The sequence below is a fragment of the Melospiza melodia genome, chromosome 24, assembly GCF_035770615.1.
Source record: "Melospiza melodia melodia isolate bMelMel2 chromosome 24, bMelMel2.pri, whole genome shotgun sequence".
In the NCBI taxonomy this organism is placed as follows: domain Eukaryota; kingdom Metazoa; phylum Chordata; class Aves; order Passeriformes; family Passerellidae; genus Melospiza; species Melospiza melodia.
The window spans coordinates 10,595,410-10,622,902 of NC_086217.1; the positions used below are offsets into that span (position 1 = coordinate 10,595,410).

Below are 27,493 nucleotides of genomic sequence, written 5' to 3' on the forward strand. Positions count from 1 at the left end.
TTAGTAACGGTGTTAGATTAGAAAAGCAAAATAAAATTCTATAATATAATAAATAAATGAACAGTGGCAACTGTCCATTGGTTTAGAAAGTTCTGTATTGCCTTGTAATGAAGAAACTTGTGACTACTCTTGAGCTATGGCCAAATGCTTGCTCCTGTAAAATCTGACAGCCTCTGAGATTGATGTTTATCTGAGCGATAAATCATTCCTAGCTTGAAAACAGTCCCAACCCTTTATTTCCAGCAGCAACAGACGGGCTGGAAGGCTCCCCACCTCAGGAGGGAGGCAGAACCAACAGATGAGATCATTTGGCTTCCTACCAGCTGATGGCAAGAGCAGCATCTTCCTCCCTCATTCCCCTGATGGCAGTGAAGGCCTCCAGGTGCTGCAGCACTGTCAGGTGTGGCCACAGCGGGTCCTGCTGCGGGCACCAGCCCAGAGACCCCGGGCATGGGGGGGCTTCATCCTGGCCCCTGAGCAGCACCTGCACAGACACACAGCTCTGGGAGTGGGGTCACACAGTCCCTTTGGTGGGAAGTATCTCAGAGCTCAACCCACCCCATCCCTACAATGGGCAGGGACATCTTCCACCAGCTCAGGTTGCCCCTGGGCATGGGGGAGCTTCATCCTGGCCCCTGAGCAGCACCTGCACAGACACACAGCTCTGCAGCTGTGTCACACAATCACAGGAGGCTTTGGTGGGAGGTATCTCAGAGCTCATCCCATCCCACCCCTAAAATGGGCAGGGACATTTTCCAACAGCCCAGGGCTCCTGGGCAGGGGGAAGCTTCATCTTGGCTCCTGAGCAGCACCTGCACAGACACACAGCTCTGGTTGTGGGGTCACACAATCACAGGGTGCTTTGGCTTGGAGTGATTTCAGAGTTCATCCCACCCCTTCCACCAGCCCAGGTTGCCCCAAGCCCCGTCCAAGTGGCCAAGGCAAGCAGCTGTGTGGTCAGCAGCCACTTGGGAGTGGTCACCCTCCATGACAGGGTGATCCTGCTCCATCTGCTTTTACACTTTGGGTGATATTACCAACACCAGCCTGTCCTTTCCTAGTAATACTTTTCTATTTCCAACCTTCAGTCCCAAATCTGTAAGAGCAATGGCATTTCTCCTCCCCCAGCACATGCCATTAATCATTCTGCATGCAATTAATGATGGATTGTCACTGGCCCAACGCTGCTCACATTCGTTTTCAATTTCCTGGTTTTGCAAGGCTGTTTATGGAGAGTGTTATTTTTGGGGTTTTTTAGATGTCAACAATTCTTACAGGGCTCGAGACATTTCACAATGGGTTTCCAATGCCAGCTGAAGATTTCCTGTTGCTCAAACTCTTAAATCTGTAACACTGACTTTGATGAACGCTACAATTTATGCTTGGCATAAATCAACACTTTTTTCTCAGCTCTGTAAATATCCAGGAAACATAAATTATACATAAACATCCATGCATCCCCTGATTGTAGGAAGATTTTGCTGGCTTGCCTTATCACATTCTTAATTTATAAATGCATCAAGGTCAACTCTGCAGCTGCTCCAAGGAGCCACCTACCTCCCCAGCAGTCACTGCTACACCTCCAGAAATCATGTTCAGAGTTGTGCTTTTCCCAGCTCCGTTGGGTCCTAGCAGACCTAAGACTTCTCCTGGAACAAATATGCAAAAACTGTTAATAATATTTCTTGGTAATATGACTGCTCCCCTGTGTTCTATGTAATATTTAGAAGTACAGTAGGAGAAAGGGTTGTTTTATCCCCATAAATTAAAATTTTGAATGCAGGAGCCCAGAGTGCCAGGTCTCAATGCCCACCAGAAAATTCTAACAAAAATATTGCCTCCAAATAAGACCTTCCATTTAGATTTTAGTCATTTATATTATAGGGAGTGCAGAAAAGTACTTGAACCTTTTTTAACACCAAAAGAGAGGTTTTTGACAGCAAGTTTTTTCCTTTTCTTAAAGATGGAAGTGGATGTCTTGAATTCGTATTCCTTGCGCAAACCGTTGACAACGACCGAGTCCTGTGAAGAGACAGAGAGGGAAATAAAAATTCTCCTCCTACCCCCCGAGACAGCTGATCTGTTCTTACCATTAAGGACTTTGAAAAAGAGAAATTTCTAAATTAAAAAGCCATGAAACAGAGGTTAAAAAATAAAAAACCAAAACAGGAAAATATGCAGGATAGGAATAAAAATAACAGGGCCAGCTAATGTCCTTGTGGTGCCACCGTGGGCTGGACAGTGAGATCACATCTTCCCGGGATTTCTGCTGGTCAGAGTGACTCTCAGATGTGTACAAGCCTCTTTTCTATCTGTTCTCACTCTCAAAGTTGTTTATTGTCTCTTATTTATAACATTCCTTTTCTGACTCACCGAGGTCAGGTCAGGTTGAGGCACACTGACCACCCCCAGAGGCAGTGCTGTTTTTTATACTAAAAACTACATGTAATTAACTACAATAACTTCTTAATACTTATCACTTATGTTAGACAGGGAGTTTCTGCCTTAAACTAATCTAGAAGTGCTAGCATCACTTAGAACATGGAGGCTGGGAAGAAGAAAGGAGAAGGACAGAGCACGCTCAAATTCTTCTATATTGGGACTTCGAGCATCCATTCCAAAACCCTCAAAATTCTACTTTTCACCTTGTGATGAACTAACTATCACTCTACTTAAATTTTTGTGGCTTCTAAATCTTCATATAAGGTCGGTAATTTTTTCCGCGGGTCAAAACCAAAGGCACGGGGGTCTTGGGCTTTGTGCCAAGGTCTCCAAGACCCCATCAGGGTTTTGAGTCCTCCAGGGCAGTCAGAGGGCTCTGAGTGCATGAGCTCAGAAAGCAGAGGGAGCTGGGAGGATGGGGATGATGGGGAGGGGAAGCAGGGCGTGCAAAGGGCAGGGTCGGGGCTCACCTGCTGGCGCTGCAGCGAGGCCAGCGCGGCCCGCACGCGCTCCCGCTCCGCCCGCACCTCGGGGGGCTCCTCTCCGGGGGGCTCCTTGTTCTGCTGGGGCTCCTCCCGGCCCTGCTGGATCCTGGAGAGCAGCAGGGGCACACTGAGCCCCCTTCTGACCCGCAGATGGGGCAACCGAGGGGCGTTCTGCAAACTTTTACTGCACTTGCAGTCTCATGAGAAGGGTGAGACAATGCTGATGCTCTAATCCACAAGATCACAATCAGAAGCCAAGTATTTCCTAATTACAAAACACTACAAGCATTTCTTAACTTATCAACTTTGACCGCACTGAAAAATAACATAACAGTTATTTTTCACATAACATGTTTTATTACCCGTGATGTCAGGAGGCTGTGCAGCTCCAAGCCCACCCTGCAGCCTAGGGTAAATTGTGGCTCACAAGGAACCCCTGGGACCCACCTGAAGATGGGATCAAACCCTGGGACTGCTTCTCCGTATCTCATCTCCAAATAGCGCAGGAGGAAAGCAAAAACCACAGCGTGGATGTATGGCTGAAAAGCAGACACTCATTAGGTTTGGGTGCAGACAAGGTAACAACACACCCCATTAATTTAAATTATAAAGGCATGCATTAATCTCATTAATTTCAGCTGTTGAAAAGGTCTGCAGGGGCAAGGAGCTAAATTGATGCTTTGCAGACATTCCTCTCTGATATGCAGAATATTTGCAAAAGCCTTGATTTCTTACAGCAGCTCTAGCCCAGATAATCCACCTGCACCCCAACAGACATCCCATGGGATGGGAAATCCTCTCATCCTTTTGTAGCAGCAGCATTGGCATGATCAGTTTATTAATAACATCTCTGCCTTCTACAAGAGCTCCACTTAAGCCCCTGCCCCATTTTTGCAGCATCCAAAGGCCACATCAGGCACAAGCCCAGGATTTCTTGGAATTTGCCTCCCTTGCCAACACTTAATGGGAAATTTTGACTACAAAACTCATCCTTTCTTTAAGGGGAAGAGTTTACAAGCCCAGTGCAAGCCTCCTGCATCACTGACAGTCACCCCTGCCCAAGCAACCATCTCCAAGTCCCTCCTTACTGCAAAGACAGGCATGTAGATGTAATTCCATGTCTCAAAAATGCTGAATTTGTGGTACATGAGGAAATGCTGGAAGAAAAGGAGATCAGTCAATTAGAAAACTCCTCAGCACAGCGTGTCTCAGGGCAGGGTCAGAGCAAGAGGGGCAGGTAGGGATGCTTCGCTTTTCTTCAGGATGTGATAAAGGAGCTTTGATCTGCATTTTTTAATTTGGTTCTCACTGCCTCAATGGGTTGTGACTTCCTTGGCCACAGAAATTCAGAGGCATCAAATCAGCCAGGTTAAGTTGACCTTTTCCATCACTGCTTCTCTCTTCCCAGGCCTTTGGCCTTCTCCCAGCTCATTTCCTCTTTCCTGGTTCTCCCATTCCAACACTTTCTCCTCGCATCCCACCCCTGCTGCCAAAATACAGCCACTGTAACACCCTTAGGGACTAAACAAACCAAAAAAAACCCCAATCAAACAAAGGATTAACTGGTCAAATCTTGGCCTGAAACAGCCTGAAACTCCTTCTTCTTTTCCCACTCTCTCTTTTTGACTGGGAATTTGGGAACTGCCTCTTCCTTTGCCAGTTTGCACCATAGGATAAGTATTGAATTTATTATTGAATTTAGTAGGATGTGTTTTGCTTACTAGTCCAGAGAACATGATCCAGCCCACAGGGGGAAACATAGGAATCAGCATGCAGATGTAGTAAAGCACTTCATGATGGTCACTGTGCATAAAAGCAACATAATTCACCTGGAATAAAGCAGAAAAACTATTTACAACATTAATGTATTATTGCCAGGATATTTGTCAGTGATTCAGGTTATTCTGCTGAATATTGATATAAACTGAAATTTATTTATGCAAATTTGAAATAAAGCCCCAAGTGGCAAGGTGGGTAAATCAAAGATTTCAGAGTGAAGGTTCTCCTCACTTACCAGAATGAAGATTAAGGACCAAATGTAACGATTGCTTCGCCCCATGTGAAATTTGAAGGCCATTAAATAAACGAAGAGGACAAGAGATATTCCATAACCAAAGATGCAAATGAGCTGCAGAGAGAGAGAGACATCAGTGACCAGGAGGTGCCTGTGGATACATCACAACCAGCCCAGAGAAACCCATTGCAAATGAACTCTCTAAAGCCAAATCCTGCAGTGAAAGGAGGGCAGGGAGCTGCTCCCATTCACCCACTTGGCCCAGAGCTCACCAGGGTCAGCACAGCACGGGTCTCCAAGGGGCAGATGCGGGTGAAGAGCACCAGGAGCCCGAACATGAGGCACAGGAGGCTCCAGAAGAAGGGGATGTCCACCAGAGCCTGCCCACACCAGTAGGCTGAGGGGAAGAGCCCCGCCAGCCGCAGCTGGGATCGAGCCTGGAGCTGCAAAAACGACAAAAGTGAGAAAAGGGAGAGTCTGAAACATCAACCCTGCTCCTTCTCTATTCCTTTGCTACACCCTTTCTCTCCTTTCCACCACTTCCAATTCTTAGTTCAACCATTTGTTTAAAACCACGCCATTCCTAAAAGTAAAAAAATTTAAATCATTCAGGTCTCAAAAGCTTTATTGACATCCACATTATTGTGGGCCCCAGCTGGTTCCCTGGGATGCAGAGAAGTGCACTTTGGTACTGATCTGACTGATTTTCTTCTATCATCCCCACCTAGAAACCACAGAATCACAGAATGGTTTGGGGTGGAAGGGACCTTAAATATCATCCCTGCCCATGGCAGGGACATCCCCACTGTCCCAGGGTGCTCCAACCCTGTCCAGCCTGGCCTTGGACATTCCAGGGATCCAGGGGCAGCCACAGCTGCTCTGGGCATCTGTGCCAGGGCCTGCCCACTGGTGCTCTCCAGACATTTTGCATTGCATTCACTCCCCGTGCCCTTTACCTTGTAATCCTCCACGCTGCTCATGGCAAAGAGAGGAGGCAAACCAGCAGCCAAAACCAGCAGGTAGGTGAACAAGCCAAAGAAAATGTAGTGCTTCAGCTCTAGGCTTTCTCCCTGTGGGAAGAAATTCAGTCATCCATGGCTGATGCTGCCCAGGGACAACCTGGCTGGCTCAATGCTCACAGGATGGTTGAACACACCAGTGAGCAAGAGCACTAATGGTAAGCCAGTGGTGATTAAGAACAGAAAACAAGGCAAAAAGAACAAAATAATGACATTTAGCATCCTAGAATTTGCAGAAATAATTTGGATTATTGTAAATTGTTGAGGATGAAGACCAGCTTATTGTTGCTGAGGAAAGGTGGGGTTTGCAATGATCATTGTTGTATTCCCATAGCCTGGCTGGACAGGACCTTAAAGATCATCTCATTCCACCCCTGCTGTGGGCAGGGACACCTTCCACTATTCCAGGTGGCTCCAAGCCCTGTCCAGCCTGGCCTTGGACACCTCCAGGGATGCAGGGGCAGCCACAGCTGCTCTGGGCACCCTGTGCCAGGGCCTGCCCTCCCTCACAGGGAACAATCTCCTCCTAAATCCAATCTGAACCCATCCAGGTCAGTGGGAAGACATTCCCCTTTGGCCTGTCACTCCAGGCCCTTGTAAACAGCCTCTCTCCATCTTTCCTTCAGGGACTGGAAGGCCACAATTACATCACCCTGCAACTTCTCCAAGAACAATCCCAATCCTCTCCAAACAGCACAAACTCCTTATGGTACCAAAACCCCACAGAACCATTGGGAAAATCACCATTAAATGTGGGAATCTACGAAATTAGAGGGTTTTGGGAAAGCTGCAAAAGCTTAGCTCTAATCAGAAAAATTATTTAAACTGTAGAAAAGCAAGGACAAATAGAACAATGGTCTGCGTATTAACGCAAGATATTAGGAAGGCTGAAGCTTAATAATGGAGCTCTGTGCATTGTGTTTTAAGGCTTACAAGCAGGTATTGTATTTGAAATAAGCAAGAATTGTTTTAACTAAAGGTACGTGTGCTCATAGTGCTTGGATAGAACTAGTGTCAATGTGCTTTTGCTTTGTGTGATTGGCCAAAAGGCTTATAAAGTGAGTTGTAACATTAAATTCTTAGTCTGCTGCCTGAGATGTGAGCTGGTGGCATCTTCCCATTGTCATAACCATGTAATGAGAACGATGCTGGAAAATAAACCAGCTCAAGGCATGTTCCCAGCAGTCCCATCCCATTGGGGATTTGCACAGAGCCCCCGGCCGGCGTCATTAAACACCCCCAGGCACCAGCAGCAGTGGCACCACTGCCCTCAGCCCTTGGGAGCTGCTCCCCCAGCCCCCAGGCTGTGCAGCCCCCACCCCTCCGGGCCATGCTGGCCCCGCGGGGACGGGGACCCTGACCGTGTAGAAGAGCTGGCTCCAGACGCGGAGGCGCGCGGTGGAGTTGAAGAGCCGCAGGAAGGAGTTGCTGAGGATGTTCACCAGCACAGGGAAGCAGTTGATGGGCTCCGGGCCGCACATCACCGTGAACTGGCGGCTCTGAAGGTGTCAAAATAAAAAAAAGGCCTTCATGTCCCTGAGAGGTGTGAGCAGCACTACTGAAACTCCTTATCACGCCAAAAAAATATTTTCCTTTTTCTGGTGGGGGGTTCCCAGACAATGGGAGGAATGATGAATCTGACTCTATGTGCTCAGAAGGATATTATATTATATTATATTATATTATATTATATTATATTATATTATATTATATTATATTATATTATATTATATTATATTATATTATATTATATTATATTATATTATATTATATTATATTATATTATATTATATTATATTATATTATATTATATTATATTATATTATATTATATTATATTATATGGAATTATATATTATATGACATTATATTATATTATATTATATTATATTATATTATATTATATTATATTATATTATATTATATTATATTATATTATATTATATTATATTATATTATATTATATTATATTATATTATATTATATTATATTATATATTATATTACATTACATTAAATTACATTACATTACATTATATTACATTACGCTAAAGAATACAGAAAGGATACTTACAGAAGGCTAAAAAGATAATAATAAAAACTCGTGACTCTCTCCAGAGCCCCGACACAACTTGGCCCTGATTGGCCAAAGTGTGAAAACAACTCAGTGTTTCAACTCCAATGGAACAATCACCCATGGGTAAACAATCTCCAAACCCATTCCAAACCAGCAAAGCACAGGAGAAGCAAATGAGATAAGAATTGTTTTCCTTTTTCTCTGAGGCTTCTCAGCTACCCAGGAGAAAAATCCTGGGCAAGGGGATTTTTCCAGAAAACATGACAACCACAGGTGGGTTTATTTCTCTCCTTTAAATACTTCTCAGGAAATCCTGTTGATGTGCAGGATGAAAGAAGGAAAAAAAAATATCCCTCACCTTGCCTTCCAGGGATATTTTTATAGCTCCATTATAATTTGGAAGGCTTGTGATGTTTTTCTCCAAGGCTATTTCTGGGGTTATGTTTTGAATCTTCAAAGCAGCAATGAAATCCTCGATTTCTGATCCTGAAATCAAGTCAAGGACAGAAATTAGAGTCATTAAAGGGATTTTTTTCTTTAAATAGAAACAGTTTCATATAAACACGTTCTTACTTGCAAAGCAGAGTTATGTTAAAAAACCCAAATATTGAAATTCTATGCAAACACATATTGTGTGTATCTTTTCTATTTATTTCAGCTGGTTAAACAAAATATAGTTTCAAACTTAGTTTATTTATTGATCTTTTTTAAAGATTTCCTGGTTCATTACTCTTTTACATATTATATATATCATCACTAGAACTGCATTTGCTTTTGCTCAAAATAAAACACCTCTCAATGCACATTCCTTTATATATCTGTGGCATTTGCAAGGTTGCTCTGTCAATTACAATAAAATTCACATTGATGCAGAAAGTGAGTCAGCCTCACATGTTGTTCCTCACCTGTGTCATTGAAGATGAGGAGGTTTGTAGACCTATTTTGAATTTTCTCTTTTGTGGGAAGAAAATACTGGCTAGATGAGATTTCCCAGCTGCTGGCGGTGTGCCACAGATGAAACAGCACTAAAACCATCAGTGGTGGAAGGACAAATATTCCAAATAACAGCAATCTAGATGGAAAAACAGACCATAAGTGAGGCCAGGGGAAATCCACTAAGAAGTAATTGTGTGATTTATGGGGAAATTTAAAACTTAAGCAAGCCAGAGTTCTCCTGCTAAGTCCAGACTGCCCCTGTTTTTGCAGCTTTGAAACATTTTCCACCTAATTCTCTGCTTCCAAACACCTCCAGCAGCATTTTAAACCCCTCTTGAGCTGCTCCAGGGCGGGTGGGAGCTTCTGTACTTACATGCCCCTGAGGAATTTTCCGTCGTGCTTGAGCCTGAGCAGGTGAATCCTCAGCACAGCACACACCTGCTGCCTCCAGAGCATCATCCCACTCATGGCCAGGAGCCCCTGCTTGGAGAGCCACGGGAGGTTCTGCTCCCTCTCCTCGAGGTCTCCATCCCCTGTGTGTTCACCACGAAATGCCATTACCCACAAAGAGCCTTCCAAGGACGCCTTTTAATCCCCAGCAATCATCAGGGATCTTCTGCTCTGAACAGAGGGACGCTTTGATTTTTTTTTTTATTTTTATTTTTTTAGTGAGAGAAGAGTTAGAAGTACAGAGAAAAAGGGCCATCATTCATCCAGAATAGAATTAATATTGGTGAATTCAGACTGGCTGGTGTGGGAACACATCCCAGATCTTCACTGGCCTTGGGAAGTGCCTTCTGCAAACTTCATCCCTTCCCACCTCCTGCTCTGGGCTGTACAGCCCTTCAAAGGTAAATAAATATCTTTCCAACATGAGCCTTAATTCTCATGCTTGAAGCCCTTTGGGAAGCCAAGACAGAATCATTTGGGCTTCTCCAAGATGATGTTCCCCACTGAAGGCAAGTGGGACACAACTAAGCCACTCTAGGCCTATCAATATTCCCATTTAGCAGAAATTGATTAAATATTCAATTAAAACACACATTTGGATGGAGCTTTAGGGATAGCATGCTTGCAGAAGGGAGTGAAATCTTTACCTTCGGGGTCGATGGCCTCCTCACCCTGCAGCTTCAGGAAAACATCTTCCAGGGTTGTCCTGGTCACCTCATAACTCACCACCCCCTGCAGGAGGCTGCTCTCCAGGTGGCTGAACAGATCTGCACAGGAGAAACAACCAGACTCAGCCAATGGTAATTAACAAACTCAGCCAATTAACACTGGATGTTCCAGCATTCATGTCGTTAATCCATGTGACCTAAAAGTCATCACTAATTTATTGTGTACTTTAGAGGTAACTAGTGGAGAATTCAGCGGTTTTGGTTTTGGTTTACATGGACCATGAAAACAGAAGAGGGTCAGTGGATTTTAGTTTGTAGATTAGTTGGTGGATTTTCTTTTTTTCATCTTCATTATTAATATTAGCATGTGCACTGAAGGCTCTCCATATAACAGAAATTTATGCATCTTCCTAATACCACACCAAGGAATATAATTATTCCCTTTACAGTAATTCTGATTTTTCCCACCAATGGGTCTCCCTTTACAACCCTAGCACAGGGGCAGGTTTCTCACCTGGGAAGCTGTCAGTGTTTTCCAGAGGCAGCCTAAAACACAGCTCATCCCTCTTCTGTCCCTTGAGCACAGCATCAGGGATGTGCTGTCTGACCATGGATGACACAAGCTCTGGGTCACACAGGTCATTTATGTGCATCCTGTTAAAAAAAAAAAACATTTGTGATAATGTTAAATAAGAAATAAAAAATCTGTGTCTCATCTGGTTGGAGTGCAGAGCCAGTGGTGATTCTCCCATAGGGAAACCTCCAAAACTGGGCGGAACTTCAGTGGGAATTTCTACATCATCTACAGTGCCCTGGTTTTGCCACGCATGCACAAAATCATTCAGGGTAAGAACTATGATCCTGGACAATGCTGCTAAACCAAGATCTCGGGAATCAAACTCCTAAGAAGAAAAACAACTGTGCAGCAAAGCCATTGAACATCACTCTGGCACCCAGATCACCTCACTCTGGTCTCCTTCACTGCAAAGTCATTTTAGCTGCGTGCTCAGAGCTTTCAGGGTTGAGTTCCAAAGAAAGGCAGCTTGTCGTCCAAAACAGGGAAATTTTGGCAGCCTTAAAGCTCTTCTGAATTGAATTGTCAGGAATTTATTACTGTCCAGATAAACTCTACAAAAACACAGACTCTACAAGAAAATATGAGAATGAGAAGCTTTTCACAAAAAGACTGATGACCAAAACAAAAGGTTTTACCTTAAGTGATAGCCAATTCCCCACTTTCTCTTCAAGTAGAGAGATGAGCCAACACTCTGTAATCTCCCACAGGAGAGGAAGGCTTTTCGATCTAAGGAGGAGGGAATGCAAAGGATTTAGGGGGATTTACAAGAGTGCAGCAGACTGACCTCACTCTGCTCCTTCTGAACTCAGCAGAGATTTTAATAATAAATTGAGAGGAGTAAAGCCAGGCTAGCCCTGAAGGTCTTTTTTTTTTTTTTTTTTTAATATTTTTAAACCAATGCCTTTCTTTTTAACATCATGGTTAATTATTTTAGTTCTGCATTCTTGTGGGTTTTTGGAGTATTTCCCACACAGCACAGGAATGATAGAGAAATGGGAATAGCGGCAAGTGCAATAAAAATAAAGGGAAATTATGGAAAATAAACCAAGTTTTGCTGACATAGAGACGAAGCCAGATAATGTGGAAGTGCTTTATCCTAGAGAGGAGCACAAGCAAAGATTGCTTTATCCTAGAGATGAGCATGATGAAGACTCGGAGGGACACACCAGCCCAGATTTAACCCTTGCCAAGCTCAGCTTGGGTGGTCGCTGTCACATAAAACACAACCAGCAGTGCCACAGTGGGGCTGGAAACCCCCGGTGTGCACCCCAAGGTGCCAGCCTGGGCTCACCAGCCTGAGTGTCTGCCTCCTCCATGGACTGGGTGGCCACGAGGGTGACGCGGCCGGCGCGGCGCTCCCGCAGCAGGCTCCAGACATGGTGCCTGGAGCAGGGATCCAGCCCCGCCGTGGGCTCGTCCAGGAGCAGCACCTGCAAAGCACAACCTGCTCAGAACCCCCCACGACCCAGCCTGCGCAAGAGGTTTGGTGTGGCAGCAGCTCTCTGGCCACAGAGAGAAACACAACGTTCCCAGGCATGGTCCTGGGGAGGGCTGTGAGGAGATCAGAGGAAAGAATGATGAACAAATCTCATCTGCACTTGCTGCGCCTGTGGAATGTGTTATGGATGTCTGTTCACCAAACAGTGGTTTCTTAACTGGCCAATGGTGATGGTGGTTTTAGTAAAGGACCAGTTAGGTCAACCTGTATTATAACTGTTTATAAAAGTAATAGGTTTCTTAATAAGAAGAGAAGAATAGAAGAGTATAACAAAGTGATAGAATAGTATAATAAAGCGATAGAATAGTGTAATAAAGTGATATATATATCACTATTCTATGCTATAGAATAGTATAATAATTCTGTACTACAGAATAGTGTAATAAAGTGATTGATCAGCCTTCTGAGAATCATGGAGTCAATGCTAATTATTATCCCACGCTACAAGTTTTACAGTGACTTCTGTGAGCCAGAGAGGAGTTTGATAAGAGGATCCATGTTTACCCCTGAAAAAATTTCCTACCAAGGTTTTTGACGTAGAAACCAAGAAAGAAAGAAGGAGAAATATGAGAAACCTGCAACTGTCTGTTCCAATGGGCCCTTTGTTTGTCTTTACTGATCAATGAGTAAAGTGTCAACTTATGAACGTTGTAAGAATGTATAAAAATCATGCATTATAGGATAAAAAAGGTTGGAAGGCTTCTGAAAACAGAGTTTGTTGCTTTATATTGTGTCCATCTCAACTTCAACACCAGCCATGCTTGCATGGCTCAGTTCCACACTTGCATCACTTGGTTTCATGATTTGATGGTCTCGCTCAGAGAAGAGAATGTACCCTCAAGTATGGCTCGTTTTTATTGCTCCTTCTCCTGCTGCAGTATTACCACCCTTCTAATTAAAAATATGGCTCTGATTGAACCAGACTCCCCAGTCCTTCCAGTAAGTGAATTAGCAGCCTGGAGCGGCAGGGGAAAACCACAGCAGTCTCTGTGCCAAGTCAAAATGCAAAGCTATGTCCCAAAACAGCACATGTTGTGTGTGCATAAACACAACCCGTCCCTACCTGGGGATTTCCTAAAATTGCAATTCCAAGAGACAATTTTCGTTTTTGTCCCCCACTCAGGGCTTCAGCACAAACATCCTGAACGTCAGTGAGGTCCATCATGACGAGAACTTTCTGCACCTTGGGGACACACAAAGACAAGAGTCACATTTCCAGGGCACTGCTTTGAATTTCTAAATGGCTACAAGCATTACAACTTCAAGATTTCAAACTTACTTACTCTTATTAATGCCTTTGCTCGGAGATAAATAAGACAAGTCTGAGTTTTAATTAGTGACATGAGGACAAGAAAGAACTGGAAAACCACTCTGGCACTTTGGCACTAAATCAGGTTTGTTCTCATTTCACAGAACAAGATGCAGGTGATCATATTTTATAAATAAAGCACAAAGAGCCGAAGATGCCATAAAAGGAGTCAGTGGCTGAGAAGCACATACCAACCTCTTCATCTACTTCCTTCCACTGAATCCCCTTGATGTGAGCAAAAATTCTCAGGTTTTCCTTTGCTGTTAAGGCTTCAAAATGCAAATTAATTTGGGGGCAAACCCCAACCCTTTCCTGCATTCCTTCCGTATTCCACACTTCGGAAGCATTGTAGTTGTAGATCATTGCAGAACCTGCACAGGAGGGTGAATGAAATACTTGACATTAATTCCAGCACCCTGGATGCTTCCCAAGTGTTAAATTAAAAATTCAAGAAACAAAAAAGCAAAATAACCAGATAGCTCAAAGATTTAATACCTTTAAAAAATATTTCAGAGCACCAAAAGCCCTCCTTTACAAATAAAACCATATTTCCTATAGGTGTGCAGCTCATGGAAAGCACCAGATGGAGAAATGACCATGGTGCTCACATGAGGGATCCATTATCCCTGGAGCTCGTGCTGAAGGAGAAACCTGCGCTGAAAACAACTCAGCAAGAATCACTGAGGGAAAACTTGGAGGTTTTTTGCTTATTTTGCCCTTACACTTGAAAAAACCAACAACTCAGCATCCAGGCCCACCATCTCACCTGCTGAAGGCTTGGAAAATCCACTGAGCACATTTAACAGAGCAGTTTTCCCAGATCCACTGTGACCCAGCAGGGCAGTGATCTGCCCTTCATATACATTTAAGGACAAACCTGGAATAAAAACAGGACAACGGTAGATGGAAGTGTGTGAGAAGTGCACTCGGACCTGTAGCCCTTGCCACGGGGGACAGAAGTGACATTTTTTAGAAGCTGAGAGGCAAAATCAGATCCAAAAGCACAGGCTGGTCCTTCAGGAGTTAAGCCTAAACTGAGTAAGGAATTATATCTTGATTGAACTGAGGGAATAAATGTATTATCTTCATTATTTAATGAATTTTGGCTTCAGTTTTCTACAAGGTTCATAACATTTTATTTTAGTGTGGCTCAGAGTCCTCAGGAAGAGAAGAGCCCAGAGCTCTTCCAAGATGTGAGATTTCAAGACATATTTCAAAGCAGCCAGACTTTTCTCCCTCATTTTCTTTTTTTATTAAATACTTTTTCTTTCTGTGGGTTGTTCGGGTTGTGTTTGGTTTTTTCCACTCAATATATACCTTTGAGGCCATATTGATCTTTTTAATATTTTTGTATTTTTCGTTTTTGATATTTTCACTTGGACTTCTTGTTAAACAAAGTCATTTAAAAAATATCCCATGACTTTACCATGGCCGTGTCAAATATTTGCATTGGCAAGTGCTTGGAGAACACAGCTCAGGCAGGGGCAGCAGATTTGGCCATAAAATCCCAAGTTTGCCCAAAATAGTTTACATTTTGAAAGGGAGGTTTGAGAGGGGATTTCTAGAGTGGTTCATCGCTGCAAAAACACAGCTTTTAAGGAGATTTCTGCTGTTGCAAAAAATAATAAACAGTGATTATTTTTTCCTGGAGGGAACAGGGAGATAACGACCTGGTAGAAATTTGTCAGTAATTTACCCCAGCAGAAATAACCATTGCACAATATAATTTAACAGGCCCAGAGGCAGATCTCAGTACAGCCAGTACATTTGAAAACATTTTGGGTTCTTATCTAGTGAAAAATTGATAAAATAATTACAAAGCCTCTCCTTACCCTTTAAAGCTTCGGTGCTCTTGCTGTTCTTCTTGTATATTTTTTTAATATTGTTTAGCCTAAAGAAAAGTAAGCAAGCCATTACTTATTGAATCACAATTTGGGGGCTGTTTCCTCTGCCTCAAATTAAAATTTGAAAACTTTTGGGGTGAATATTTCCCAACCTCCTCCTCCAACTGGTCCTGCAGAAGGAATCCCTTGATGGAATTCATTTCTGGTACCTTTAAAGCAGGATTAGCTGTGCTTTTCTAAAAGCTGTTTGAAAGGCTTCAAAGCCAAACTTGAGGAACATTTAGTGAGTGAAGGAGGAGGATATAAAGATGGATATTTAATTCGGAGTGATGACCTGGCTGTTATTTTGGCAGGTTCTGGTAACAAGCAGAAGGCAGCACCAGCCATGAACCCACCCAGCCCTGCAAGGATGGACAGGGCAGCATTTCCTGCAGCACACTCTCGTGAAGATGCTGGGGAACGGGAACAGACTCACTGCTGAGAGGGAAGTGCAGGGCAGGGAGTTGGAGGATGCCCCACATCCAATAAATGTTCAAATCCAGCTCCGGAGTGGGACAAAACACCAAACAACCCCTGCCCTTCACACATCTGCATTAATCTCATCCACAACGCCAGCTGCCAGCCTCACGCCCACCAGTGCAGCGTGGCTGTGCTCTCTAGAGCCGAACAACCCACACAGAGCTGTATTTTTGTATTTTGTCCCTTACCTGATGGCCTCCTTGCCATCGAAGCCCGGCGGCATCGGCTCGGCATCGCCGCCCAGAACGGGGTCGTGGCTGCTGCCAGCTCTCACTCCCACAGCCCCTCTGCTGCCCCTCAGCCAGTAGGAGGGTCTCAGGAAGAAGGCAGGGGGATGTGGGACCCCGTGTTTGCCTGAATCAGAGGCAGAGAAGGGGAAATATCAACCCCCAAGCCTCCATCTGTCAGGTCCGATAAATGCCCAGCCCAGCCACCGCTCCCCCGGTAGTGCAGAACATGAACTTCCAGCAGAGTGAAAGAATTTATAAACTCTGCAATTTAAATTTTCCATATCTGATGGGGAATAATCACAGCCAAGATCCCATTCACAACCTCTTTGGTTCCAAAACATCAGAGCAAGCCCTACAACACCCTTCCAACCCCAGTGGTCAGGGCTGTAGGAGCAGGGTCTCAGTTTTCCCTCCTCTCACCACGCCTTGGGTAACTTTATCCCTACAAATCAGGGAATTATAGAAGAAAAAGCAATGAATTTTGCATTTTTCCCCTCACACTTTCACTCACCAGGCAAAACCTTATCAAAGTAGATGGCCAGCAGGAAATACAAGACGCTGTCAAGGCTCAGGATGAGGTACAGGTTGTAAAAAGGGTACAGCTCTGGGCTAGATGCTGGTCCGTATTTTTCTAGTTTTACCATCTAGGGGAGGAGAAAAAGCAAAAAAAGCAAAATTCAGATTCCACATTTCCTTCAGACAGAAATACTTTGTGCCAGCTACTGCTGTGTCATCACAGCCATTTTCACTCAAAACCAATTCACTCGTGACCACGACGCTGTTTCCAAGAGGGAAAGGGTTTATTCTGACCACAAGCACCAGAAATGCCTCAGTAAGCTGAATTTCACACGATGCAGAAGTTGCAGAGTGCTGTTTGCAAAGGCAGCACTTCCAGCCCTCAGTTCCTGCAGCCCTTGGTACCCACCAGCCACATCCCACTGCTCATTTCATAGATTTAAATCTGTTGCAGTAAAATTCATGATGCACTTAAGTGTCCAACCGTCTTTATGATTTAACACAGATATTTTAGATTTTTTTTTAGATTTTTTTTCAGATTTTTTTTGAGCCAAATTTTCTTTTAAAAGCAGAGGGGGGTGACTGGGTTGTTCTGGTGATGCAAATCGTGGATTTTGCTGCTCTCTGGCAGAATTTTGGGGGCTGAGCTCTTGAGATGCACAGGTTTTATTATGGACATACCTTTGCAAGGCCAGCTGTGAAGGCAAAAGGACTGAAGAGGTTTAAAATCCATTCCAAAGCTCGTGGCAGTTTTTCAAGCAGTGTCAAAAAGCCCAGTGCCCCAAAGAGGATGTGGAGGAGAAATCCCACAAAACTGGAAATGTTTGGCTGCTTTAGCAATGAGCTGAGCAGGAAAGTGAAGTGAATCTGCAGCAGAGAAAAACCAGTAGTTAGCAGGATGCATTTCTGCTGCAATTAAAAATAAAACAACATGAAAAGAGGAGCAAAATTAGAGACCCTGCTGGGTTTCAGTTGTTCCCTCCAGATGCACAAGGCTTTGTCTAGCAGCTCTGAGATTTAGGGCAGGTTTATAAAGTTTATAAGGTTTATAAGACAAATCACTCCTAGCCTCATTTTAGCACCTCTCTTTACTCTGATTTCGAGTCAGAATCTCCCAAAATATAATGGTATAAAAAATACACAAAAAATAACCTATAACCCAGCCTATAAAAAATAACAATAAATCACAGCAGAGTATTTTTGTTACCGTCTCATATAATACTAGCCAGAAAAATCTCTGCAGATATTTTAATTAGGAAAAACTAAAAAAAAAGGTGCATCATATAAGAATACAAAAGCAAACTTACACATGCCATGCCATAAAAGAAATAAAAAAAATACAGTTCCAAGAAGCTTCTGTGATTATAAACTTCACTCAGGGTGACCCAGGTCAGCAGGCTGGCTGTGATGGAGACGTACACAGTGTACAGCAAACTCCAGGATAACCTGCAAGGGAAGGCACAGTTATTTCTCCCCCTGAGGATAACAACACTGCCATGACGTAGCCAAAGTGGTTTGAATTCAAATATTTTGTATTTTTCCAACCATTTCCAGTTTCCAGGCAGGTGCAAATATCAGAGAGGCACAGGAAGGGTCAGGGTGGGAGGGACAGGGAGGGTCAATGTCTCTGCTCAAAAAGGGACATCCCAGAGCACAGCAAGGCACAGAAACGTGTCCAGGTGGGTCTGGAGGATCTCCAGCGAGGGAAACTCCTCTCTGAGCGCTGCTCAGTGCTTGGTTACTGCTCAGGGAAAAATTCTTCCACAAATCCAGGCCTGGCACGTGCCCAGATCTCTGCAGCTCAAGGGGACACAGAGAATCTGCAGCCAGGACCTTCCATCCCTGTACTTTTCCAATGACGGGAAATATTCATGCCCAGAGGGGTTAGGAAACCTGTTGGGGTAGACCCAGCATCCCTCCTCTGCTTCAGGTTGGCTGATAAATGGAATCAGGCATTGAAAGATGAAAGAAACAATGAGGGAGAAAAACCCCTAAATTCCGTAAGAATTAAAAATTAAAAGGGAGGGTTATACATTTGAGGGAAATTTTTGGTATCAGGAATTTAGGGCTTGCTCCAGATTTTGTTGTTTCTGTGAGTTCCACCCATTTTCTGTAGGCAAAACCCCCTCCACGCCCAGAACCCTGCTGCACATAGCCCTGCTCCACCAGGAGGGCTCCTGCTCCTTTTTGGGAAGGAGAAAAGCAAGAAAACAACTGCAAAAAACCTCTCTCAGAGCAACAGGCTTGGAAACAGAGGTTTCCCCAACAAAAAGAACCCCAGAATGGTTCAGACACCTCAAAAATCCCCTAATTCCACCCCTGCCATGGGCAGGGCTACCTCCCACCAAAGCAGGCTGCTCCGTACACTCGATAAAATGATCCCTGTAATTACACATTGATAAAATAATCCCTGTGATTACACATTGATAATTCCTGTAATTACACATTGATAAAATAATCCCTGTGATTACACATTGATAATTCCTGTAATTACGCATTGATAAAATAATCCCTGTGATTACACATTGATAATTCCTGTAATTACACATTGATAAAATAATCCCTGCGATTACACATTGATAATTCCTGTAATTACACATTGATAAAATAATCCCTGTGATTACACATTGATTGATTGATTGATTGATTGATTGATTTCTGAGGCTTACCAGAAGGAAACATCCTGCAGGCCCATGGCTCTCATCAATACCTTCAGCCTCTTCTTCTCCTTGAGAACCTTCACTGACAAGAAGTGCATGTATGGGCAGTAGCTCAGCACAGCACAGATGATGAACCAGAGGTAATCCAGTTTAAACAGAGGTTTCATCACAGTTTGCAGGTGAACTCCAGTAACTGACATCATTTCTCTCCACACAGAGTGCTTGGTTTTCATCTAAAAGAAATAAGAAATTAAAGTCATTTCGGTTTTGCAATGAAATAGCCAGCATCGGAACGAACAGGGAGTTACCAGCATTAAAATTATTTGTTTGTCAATAATAGGGTTATGTTTATAAGCAAGTAACTAGTAATAAGTGTATTTTTGTGCTGATTTGCAATAAGCATTATTAAAGCCTTGTTCCATTCACTGCCTCGAGCCATGAGAATGATCTGTTATTCTTTTTAATTTTTAATTACCCAAATTATTTAAGAAGTTGATGACCACAGAAAATCAGAGCATCACAGGATCCCAGAATGGTTTGGGTTGGAAGGGACCCCAAATATCCCCCTTTTCCACCCCTTCCACGGGCAGGGACCCCTTCCACTGTCCCAGGGTGCTTCAAGCCTTGTCCAACATGGGCTTGGACATTTCTAGGGCTGGAAAAATGAACTGGCTTGGTGGTTTTCATGGTTCTGGGGTTTTATTCCCCTCTGTTTTTGGTTTAATCAGTTTGGGTTTTAAGTTTACACAGAGCTGTGGGAAGAGCAGCAAATTCTACCATGAGCACACTTACTTCTATGACTGCTGCATCAATGCTGGACTGCACTGAGAGGAACCCCCCATACCAGTACAGAGGGACTTTGCAGTGCCTTGCTGAAAAATCCCAGCAGGTTTCTGTGGGGGAAACAAATTTTAAAAATATAATTAATCAATATTTATCAATACATTTCCATATACATGTGCATGTAAATACTTGTGGGTGACATGTGGGGTTGAAAATGAGTTTTATCTAAGTGTGAGGAAATCAAGATTTGTGTTAACTCAGCCTTTTATCTTTTAATGTGTTAAATCTCTGGCCAGGGACATCAATGCACACATAATTCTCATTTTCCAGGCATGATTTGATGTGTTAAGGTACAAAAGGGAGAGGGGCAAAAAGGCACTGGGTGATCTCTGACCTCCCTTCCACCCCAAACCATTCTGGGCTTTTCTGACTCTGTGACCATGGATGACATTAATGTTCTTACACCTTTTTTTCTCTGATATTTTTTCCTTTTACAGACACAAATCCCCAAATTTTAACTCATTCTTTCTCGAACCGTTTGGCGCATGCAGCCTCCATCCCTCTGAGGTGGCACAGCAGCACAGAAATCCAGCTGAACAGTTTTTAATGCAAAATCAAAGCCTGGGGTTTCATTTATTTTGTTACCTATGTGCTCAAAGTCTTCATTTGGAAACATTGCTTTGCCCATTTGAAATCTGAGTGTGTAGGAGAAGTCATCCTTAAAAACAACACCAATGGTTTCCTCCTCCAAAAGTCCTTTTTCTTCCATTTTTGCCTCATTTTCCACTTCTTCTAGGATTATACCTGCCATTAGAATAAATAATTAATATTGAAAAAAAAGAAAAAAATAAATAAAACCAGTACAGCTTGACACAGACACATTTTATGAAAAATCCTTTCCTTAGGATTTTTTTTTTCTCCTGAGAAGCTAAGAGGCCTCAGGAACAAAATGCAAACATTGATTATCTGCTGCTGTGGAATGCAACAGGTGCATCTGTGATTGGTCTCATGTGGTTGTTTCTGAGTAATAGCCAGCTGGCTTGGACTCTCTGTCTGAGACACAAACCTTTGTTATCATTCTTTCTTTTGCTATTCTTAGCCAGCCTTCTGATGAAATTCTTTCTTCTATTCTTTTAGTATAGTTTTAATGTAATATATAAAATAATAAATCAAGCCTTCTGAAACATGGAGTCAGATTCTCGTCTCTTCCCTCATCCTCAGACCCCTGTGAACACCGTCACACAGCTGTTGTCTGAATATTCAGACAACAGTGAAATTGGGCATCACCACCATTTTTTTCCCCTCAAAAATCACGTTCCATTCTTTTAGTATAGATTTAATATAATATATATAATAAAATAATAAATTAGCCTCCTGAAACATGGAGTCAGATCCTCGTCTCTCCCCTCTTCCTCAGACCCCTGTGAGCACTGTTGTCACACAGCTGTCATCTGAATATTCAAACAACAATGGAAATGGGCATCACCATCACTTTTTCCCCTCAAAAATCTACATGGGACAAATGCTCTTGTCCCTCCCTGCCACGAGGGTGGGTCAGGTCCCTTGAGCCCCTGCAGGGACGTGGATTAAAACGTTTTTACCCCTCAGTGCTGAGCTGGAGGCCACTTTGGCCATGATGCCGCGGGTGCTGTTGGTGGCAGGGGTGAACATGAGGGTGACCCCCGAGGCGTTGAAGGCCGGCTCGTCCAGGCGCCCCAGCACCCTGTAGGGGAACTCCTGGGTGGGGTAGTACATGATGAGCTCTGCAGAGTCCCTCAGGATGTACAGGAAAAGCAACGAGGCCACCCACTCCTGCGGGGGAGGAAGTGAGAGCAATGGCGGAGTTGTCGTTACAAACCAGCTGTGGGTAAAACCAGCACTGGGAGATAAACAAACAACGGGAAGGGCTCCACTGATTGATGAGTGGGAAAAGATATTTGATTTTACAAATAAACTTCAGGCTCGCTGATAAATGGAATTGGGTATTGAAAGATGAAAGAAACAACGGGGAGGAAAAACGCCTAAATTCCGTAAGAATTAGAAATTAAAAGGGAGGGTTGTACATTAGAAGGGAATCTTTGGTACCAGGGGTTTTGAGAAGTCTGTACCTCTCAAGTACCTCAGCCAAAAGAGAGAGGGGAAATGTGGCTGGGAAATTGGGATAAAAAGGAGGCTGCATCCTCCAAAAGTTGGAGAGACCCCAGGGGTTGTCCCATGGCCTCTGCCTTCATTGGAATAAAGTTCTAGGACTCCTCTGTCTCCTTTCGGACAGAAACCTCTGGTGTTTGTGGATGGATCTTCCTGACAGAAGGAAGGAGAGGGAAGGGAAGGGAAGGGAAGGGAAGGGAAGGGAAGGGAAGGGAAGGGAAGGGAAGGGAAGGGAAGGGAAGGGAAGGGAAGGGAAGGGAAGGGAAGGGAAGGGAAGGGAAGGGAAGGGAAGGGAAGGGAAGGGAAGGGAAGGGAAAAGGTGAGGGGAGCCCAGGGAAGTGCTGGTGCCTTAGGATTTAGCTTTTCTGTTTTGCAGATCCACTCCTTTAGGGTATCACTCTAAAACTCCACAGCTGCTGTTCTACCATTTTATCCACACAAAAAAGTTCCTCTCCAGGCCTGGGAATTAAGGACACCTCACTGCCCCAGCCCTGGGGAGATATAAATAACAGTGAACTGGGGGTTGGAAATTTGGAGTATCTGAAGCTGTAATTGGAGGATTAACCCCTGATACGTAAATGGACCAAATTTATAATTTTCTGAAAAACTTGTGACATTGTCCATCTTGGGTGTACCCCTCAGAGGCACAAGGCGTATTTACTGAAGGCCTGCAATAAATGCCCACTTTTATTCCCTCAATCTTGCCTCTGTTTTAGGCAACCACTCTGAGGCACTGGGGAGGCTCCTGCAGGACCCTTCTAACCCGGCTCTGACCCCCCTGCCCAGCCCAGCTCAGCCTTTGCCTGTGCAGGAGGGAGAGCTGTTCTACAGGTGTGGTGGGCTTGCATCCCAGCAAGGCCTCAGATGGAAAACACGCTGTGTTAGTCCCAGAGCCAGCGAGGCCTGTGGATAATTTGACACTGGGGCCATGAATTGGACATTGTGTTCCTGTGCTCAGGGCAGGATCAACAAGCAAGAGGCAGCAGCCAGCTCTGTCACGAGGCAGAGCTGCAGTGTCACAGGAAGAAGGAACTGCTGACATTTCCCAGGGAACCGCAGCTGAGCCTTCTCACATCCCCTCACACACAAACAATGCAACGTGAAAATACTTGGTACTAGAAATCCTGATGTCCCTTTGGAGGAGCTGACACTTGCCTGGAAACTTTTTGTCTTCATCCTCCACACCAGAAGGATATTTTTCCACAGGAGAGCGCAGGTTTGCTGCAATATTTGTGAGGCTTTCTTGGATGCCCCCTGCATTTTTCCAGCTAAGATGGGGAAAGAAAATGATGCAATTTAGAGCAAAACAGGACACTGGGAATTAAATAGCACTTCAGAGGAAGCAAACAACATGCCAAGGGCGGAAAAGTTGTCTCCTTAACTTTGGATAACTAAAATTGAAAGGAAATAGGCCAAGATCATGCAAGGGAACAGAGAGCTGGGCTGGACTCTGAGCTGCCTCTTCCACATGCACAGGTTCATCCTTCCTCCCCCAAATTCTCCTTCCTCATCCAGGTTCATCCTTCCTCACCCAGGTTCATCCTTCTTCACCCAAATTTGTGCTTTCTCATCCAAACTCATCCTTCCTCATCCAGGTTCATCCTTTCTCATCCAAATTCACCCTTCCTCACTCAAATTCATCCTTCCTCACCCAGATTCATCCTTCCTCATCCAGGTTCATCTTTCCTCATCCGAAATTCATCCTTCCTCATCCAGACTCATCCTTCCTCACCCAAATTCATCCTTTCTCATTCATACTCATCCTTCCTCACCCAAAATTCATCCTTCCTCCTCCGAAATTCATCCTTCCTCACCCAAAATTCATCCTTCCTCCTCCGAAATTCATCCTTCCTCACCCAAATGCATCCTTCCTCACCCAGATTCATCCTTCCTCATCCCAAAGAGGCTTTGTGGAACAGACAACCGCTCACTTTCCACGTTTCACTGCAGGAAGTGAATTTGTGTCTGGCCTCAAAGATGTGGTTTGCTGGCAGAGCACTGCTCACGTGCCCTGGGTTCTGAACCAGACCCAGAATCACGTTACAAACACTGGACAGAGGCTAAAAATAACGCAAAACTGAGGCTGCCACTGCCTGCCTTCACCAGGCTGCTAAGAGACCAGTTTGCTCTGTTTTCACCCAGATATTAAGGAACTTTAATGCAGTTAGAGCAGGGCAGGATTAGAACACCCATGTGCTCGATATCCTCCTGAATGCTGAGCAGGGAGTATTTCTTTGGGATATTTATTTCAGCTCCAGATTTAATCCTGTGGCAAAGCAGCAAGAACAGGAGCAAGTTCAGAGTGATGGGTTTCACCCCCTTCCCAGGGGAGCAGGGCAGGGAACCTCCCAACATGTTTTTGTGGTTTAATCCTTTCAAATGGCTGAAACCCAAAATCATAAAAACACAAAATCAAAGCAACCTCAAAGGCAGAGTCTCCATTCCCCTTGGACAGCATTCCTGATTTCATGGATTGGGCAGCTGGAGTTAATAAATGGTTCCACTGCTCTGTTTCTTTCACTGCTTGTTTTTTGGAACAATTAAATATTTGTGTACTACAGGGGCAAGGGATCCAAGATCCCGGTTATCACAGGGCTTTCCTATCTTATCTCTCTTTCCCTTCCCAAACTTCCTCCCTCCATTCCACCCTACTGCCTGCACTAAAAGTTAAAGGTAAATAGGAAGAGATTTCTAGGAAGTGTCACTTTTTTCTTTCTTTTTTTTTTTTTTTTGCTTAAGTCTTGATTTCAGTCATGAGCTGAAAGCAGCCCAGGATGTTTGGGTAGTAAACAAAGTGTGGTGGTGTTTGGATAACAAGGAAAACATGATGGCCTTTAAAGGATGCACGGAATCTCTGCAGTCACAGCAAACCATTTTAAAATGATGGAGCAAATCTAAAACGTTTTAGACAATTTTAACCAAATTTCTACCAGTTTTAATTTACTTTTTGCCCGTGGAGCAAGGAGCAAATACCACTGGGAGCCAAATATGAAGCCAGGAATTCAAAAAAGTGATGCTGCCTACAAAGGCTGTGGAATTTAATTTCCAGTTAGAAAACTAATAAATATTAGCTGTCATTAACTTTAAATTAGGTATCTAATTAATTTATTAAATAATTATCAAAAAGGTAAAAAATACAGCCAAGAGAGAATCCTCTGTGTGGCCTCAGATGCAGAAGGCAAAATAAACACATCAGAAACTGGAGGCAGTGATGTTTGGGAAACTTTAATCCCGTTAAGAGCATCACTTGTAAGGCTGGATGTCTCCAGGGGCTCATTAAGTGCATCCAAACTTCCTGCTCTCCAGGAAATCCCTGCCAAGGTGTTGCAATAACTTTTCCTGGATCCTGCATGCAGCTCTGCTCTACCAGAAGCTGTCCCAGGAAGGCACATCCCATATAATCCCTTTATTTACTATCCCAGGGAATTCCTCTTTGGCACCTCTTCACACTGCTTTCCTCTATAAATTTAACTTTTTGAGGTCTGTTTGAAGATGTCCCGCTCATTGGACTGGGAGACTTTTAAAGGTCCCTTCCAACCCAAAGCATTGCTGGATTTTATGATTTTTAGCTCCTAAAATCAAGCTGCTTTTCAGGCAGCAACCTGTCAATTGTGAGTTCAAAGGGAGAAATCCACGGTGCATCTCACACCTCCCAGAGGATCCAGTGGCTTTCCCAGAGCCAAGGATGAATCCCTGCACGTGGAGAGTGCAGAGCTCTTCCCATCCCCTCCTCTTTGCCAGTTCTGGCAGCTTTTTGTGTTTGCATCTGATAAATCTGAGACAGATTTGCACTGGCTCCAACTCAGACTGGAACAGGTTGTTTTTTTCCTGCTCTCAACTTGAAAATAACAACTCTAAGCCTGCCCTTAGTCAAAGATCAACACTTCAGCTCATACAGAGAAGTGAAATTTTGGGGTTTTGTATTTTTAGATGCCTTTAGTGGCAGCAGGGCAAGAGGAGGAGAGCAAAGGGAGGGATCATCACCCAGTGCTCAACCTGCAGCCACAGGGAGAACCAAAACCCACACACCCCTAGAAAAGCTGAATATTTTTGCTCCCTTTCCTGTAAAATATTTTGTTGTGAACTTGTAGTCCACCAGAAAACAGAGCTGGAAGGAAGCATCATAAAGCACCAGTTAGGAAAAACTCATCATCCCCTCACGAAAACGCAAACCCTGCATGGAGAATTTATCCCATCCCTACTTCTAAATTAATTTTCCCCTTGATAAAAGCAGAGATCTGTGGCTGCTTACCTGCTGGTGTGTTTTCCATGGGGTCTCCTGCAGCTCTGGGGTGCTGGGGCTGCTCTGGTCCCTTTTCAGCCCCAGGGAGGCTCAGCCCGGTGGCCTTGCCCCTCTCCAGGCTGACGTCACCCGGGCAAACCCTCCCAAAAACTTCTGCAGGGATGATCCAAACCCTCCCAAAACTGCTGCAGGGATGATCCAAACCCTCCCAAAACTGCTGCAGGGATGATCCAAACCCTCCCAAAACTTCTGCAGGGATGATCCAAACCCTCCCAAAACTTCTGCAGGGATGATCCAAACTCTCCCAAAACTTCTGCAGGGATGATCCAAACTCTCCCAAAAACTTCTGCAGGGATGATCCAAACTCTCCCAAAACTTCTGCAGGGATGATCAAAACCCTCCCAAAACTGCTGCAGGGATGATCCAAACTCTCCCAAAACTGCTGCAGGGATGATCCAAACTCTCCAAAATCTGCTGCAGGGATGATCAAAACCCTCCCAAAACTGCTGCAGGGATGATCCAAACCCTCCCAAATCTGCTGCAGGGATGATCCAAACTCTCCCAAAAACTTCTGCAGGGATGACCCAGCCTTGGAACAGCACCTACAACCAGCTGGCCCCGAGCCTGGGCGTATTTACAGCCCGCTTTGGAGGGTTGCACTCAACCCTTGCAGATGTTCCCAGCAGAGCTGGGGTGGCCCGGGATGGGGTGAACCTTCACTCCTGAGATAGGTGGCAAAATGTATGTAATTTATACATAAAATACATGGCCAAAATATATAAATTTATATAATTTATATATAAAATTTATATGATTTATATAGGAAAAGTTATAAAATTAATAATAATAGATAACACTAAAAATAAAAATATATTTAAATTCAAAAAATAAAATTATATTTTAATATCTGCTGATATTTTTTCTGATCAGTTAAGTCCCCCAAGCAGATGCTCCAGAGGATTTCTGAGAAGGGGACTCAGGGGGTCTCCAGCCCAGCTTCTCCAGAGAACAAACTCTGCTGCCTTGTCCCCAATCGTGCCCAGAGCCTGGCTCAGCAAATGCTCCTTCCTCTGCTCC

At 44.1% G+C, this 27,493-nt stretch overlaps 1 protein-coding gene across 3 annotated transcripts in view; it reads right to left on the reverse strand.

Moving 5' to 3' along the window:
- The window catches only part of LOC134428729 (ATP-binding cassette sub-family A member 9-like), a 31,715-nt gene extending 5,010 nt beyond the window's left edge, over window positions 1-26,705 (reverse strand). The window contains exons 1-32 of one of the 3 annotated variants that reach the window (XM_063175635.1): window positions 26,426-26,702; window positions 23,329-23,441; window positions 21,627-21,837; window positions 20,671-20,829; window positions 20,035-20,135; window positions 19,252-19,475; window positions 17,890-18,028; window positions 17,264-17,449; window positions 16,578-16,710; window positions 16,025-16,190; window positions 15,306-15,364; window positions 14,240-14,350; window positions 13,669-13,844; window positions 13,228-13,347; window positions 11,958-12,096; window positions 11,302-11,392; window positions 10,604-10,743; window positions 10,069-10,188; window positions 9,345-9,504; window positions 8,941-9,107; window positions 8,394-8,521; window positions 7,322-7,459; window positions 5,898-6,011; window positions 5,214-5,384; window positions 4,942-5,055; window positions 4,649-4,756; window positions 4,016-4,084; window positions 3,375-3,466; window positions 2,913-3,033; window positions 1,908-2,022; window positions 1,558-1,649; window positions 321-484 (exon numbers count right to left, since the gene is read on the reverse strand). In XM_063175635.1, coding sequence (XP_063031705.1) covers window positions 321-484; window positions 1,558-1,649; window positions 1,908-2,022; window positions 2,913-3,033; window positions 3,375-3,466; window positions 4,016-4,084; window positions 4,649-4,756; window positions 4,942-5,055; window positions 5,214-5,384; window positions 5,898-6,011; window positions 7,322-7,459; window positions 8,394-8,521; window positions 8,941-9,107; window positions 9,345-9,504; window positions 10,069-10,188; window positions 10,604-10,743; window positions 11,302-11,392; window positions 11,958-12,096; window positions 13,228-13,347; window positions 13,669-13,844; window positions 14,240-14,350; window positions 15,306-15,364; window positions 16,025-16,190; window positions 16,578-16,710; window positions 17,264-17,449; window positions 17,890-18,028; window positions 19,252-19,475; window positions 20,035-20,135; window positions 20,671-20,829; window positions 21,627-21,837; window positions 23,329-23,441; window positions 26,426-26,444 — 4,160 coding nt within the window. In that variant the 5' untranslated portion in view covers window positions 26,445-26,702. The other 2 variants (XM_063175636.1, XM_063175637.1) reach the window with 2 other exon arrangements.
- Between the last annotated feature and the right edge of the window lie 788 nt (window positions 26,706-27,493).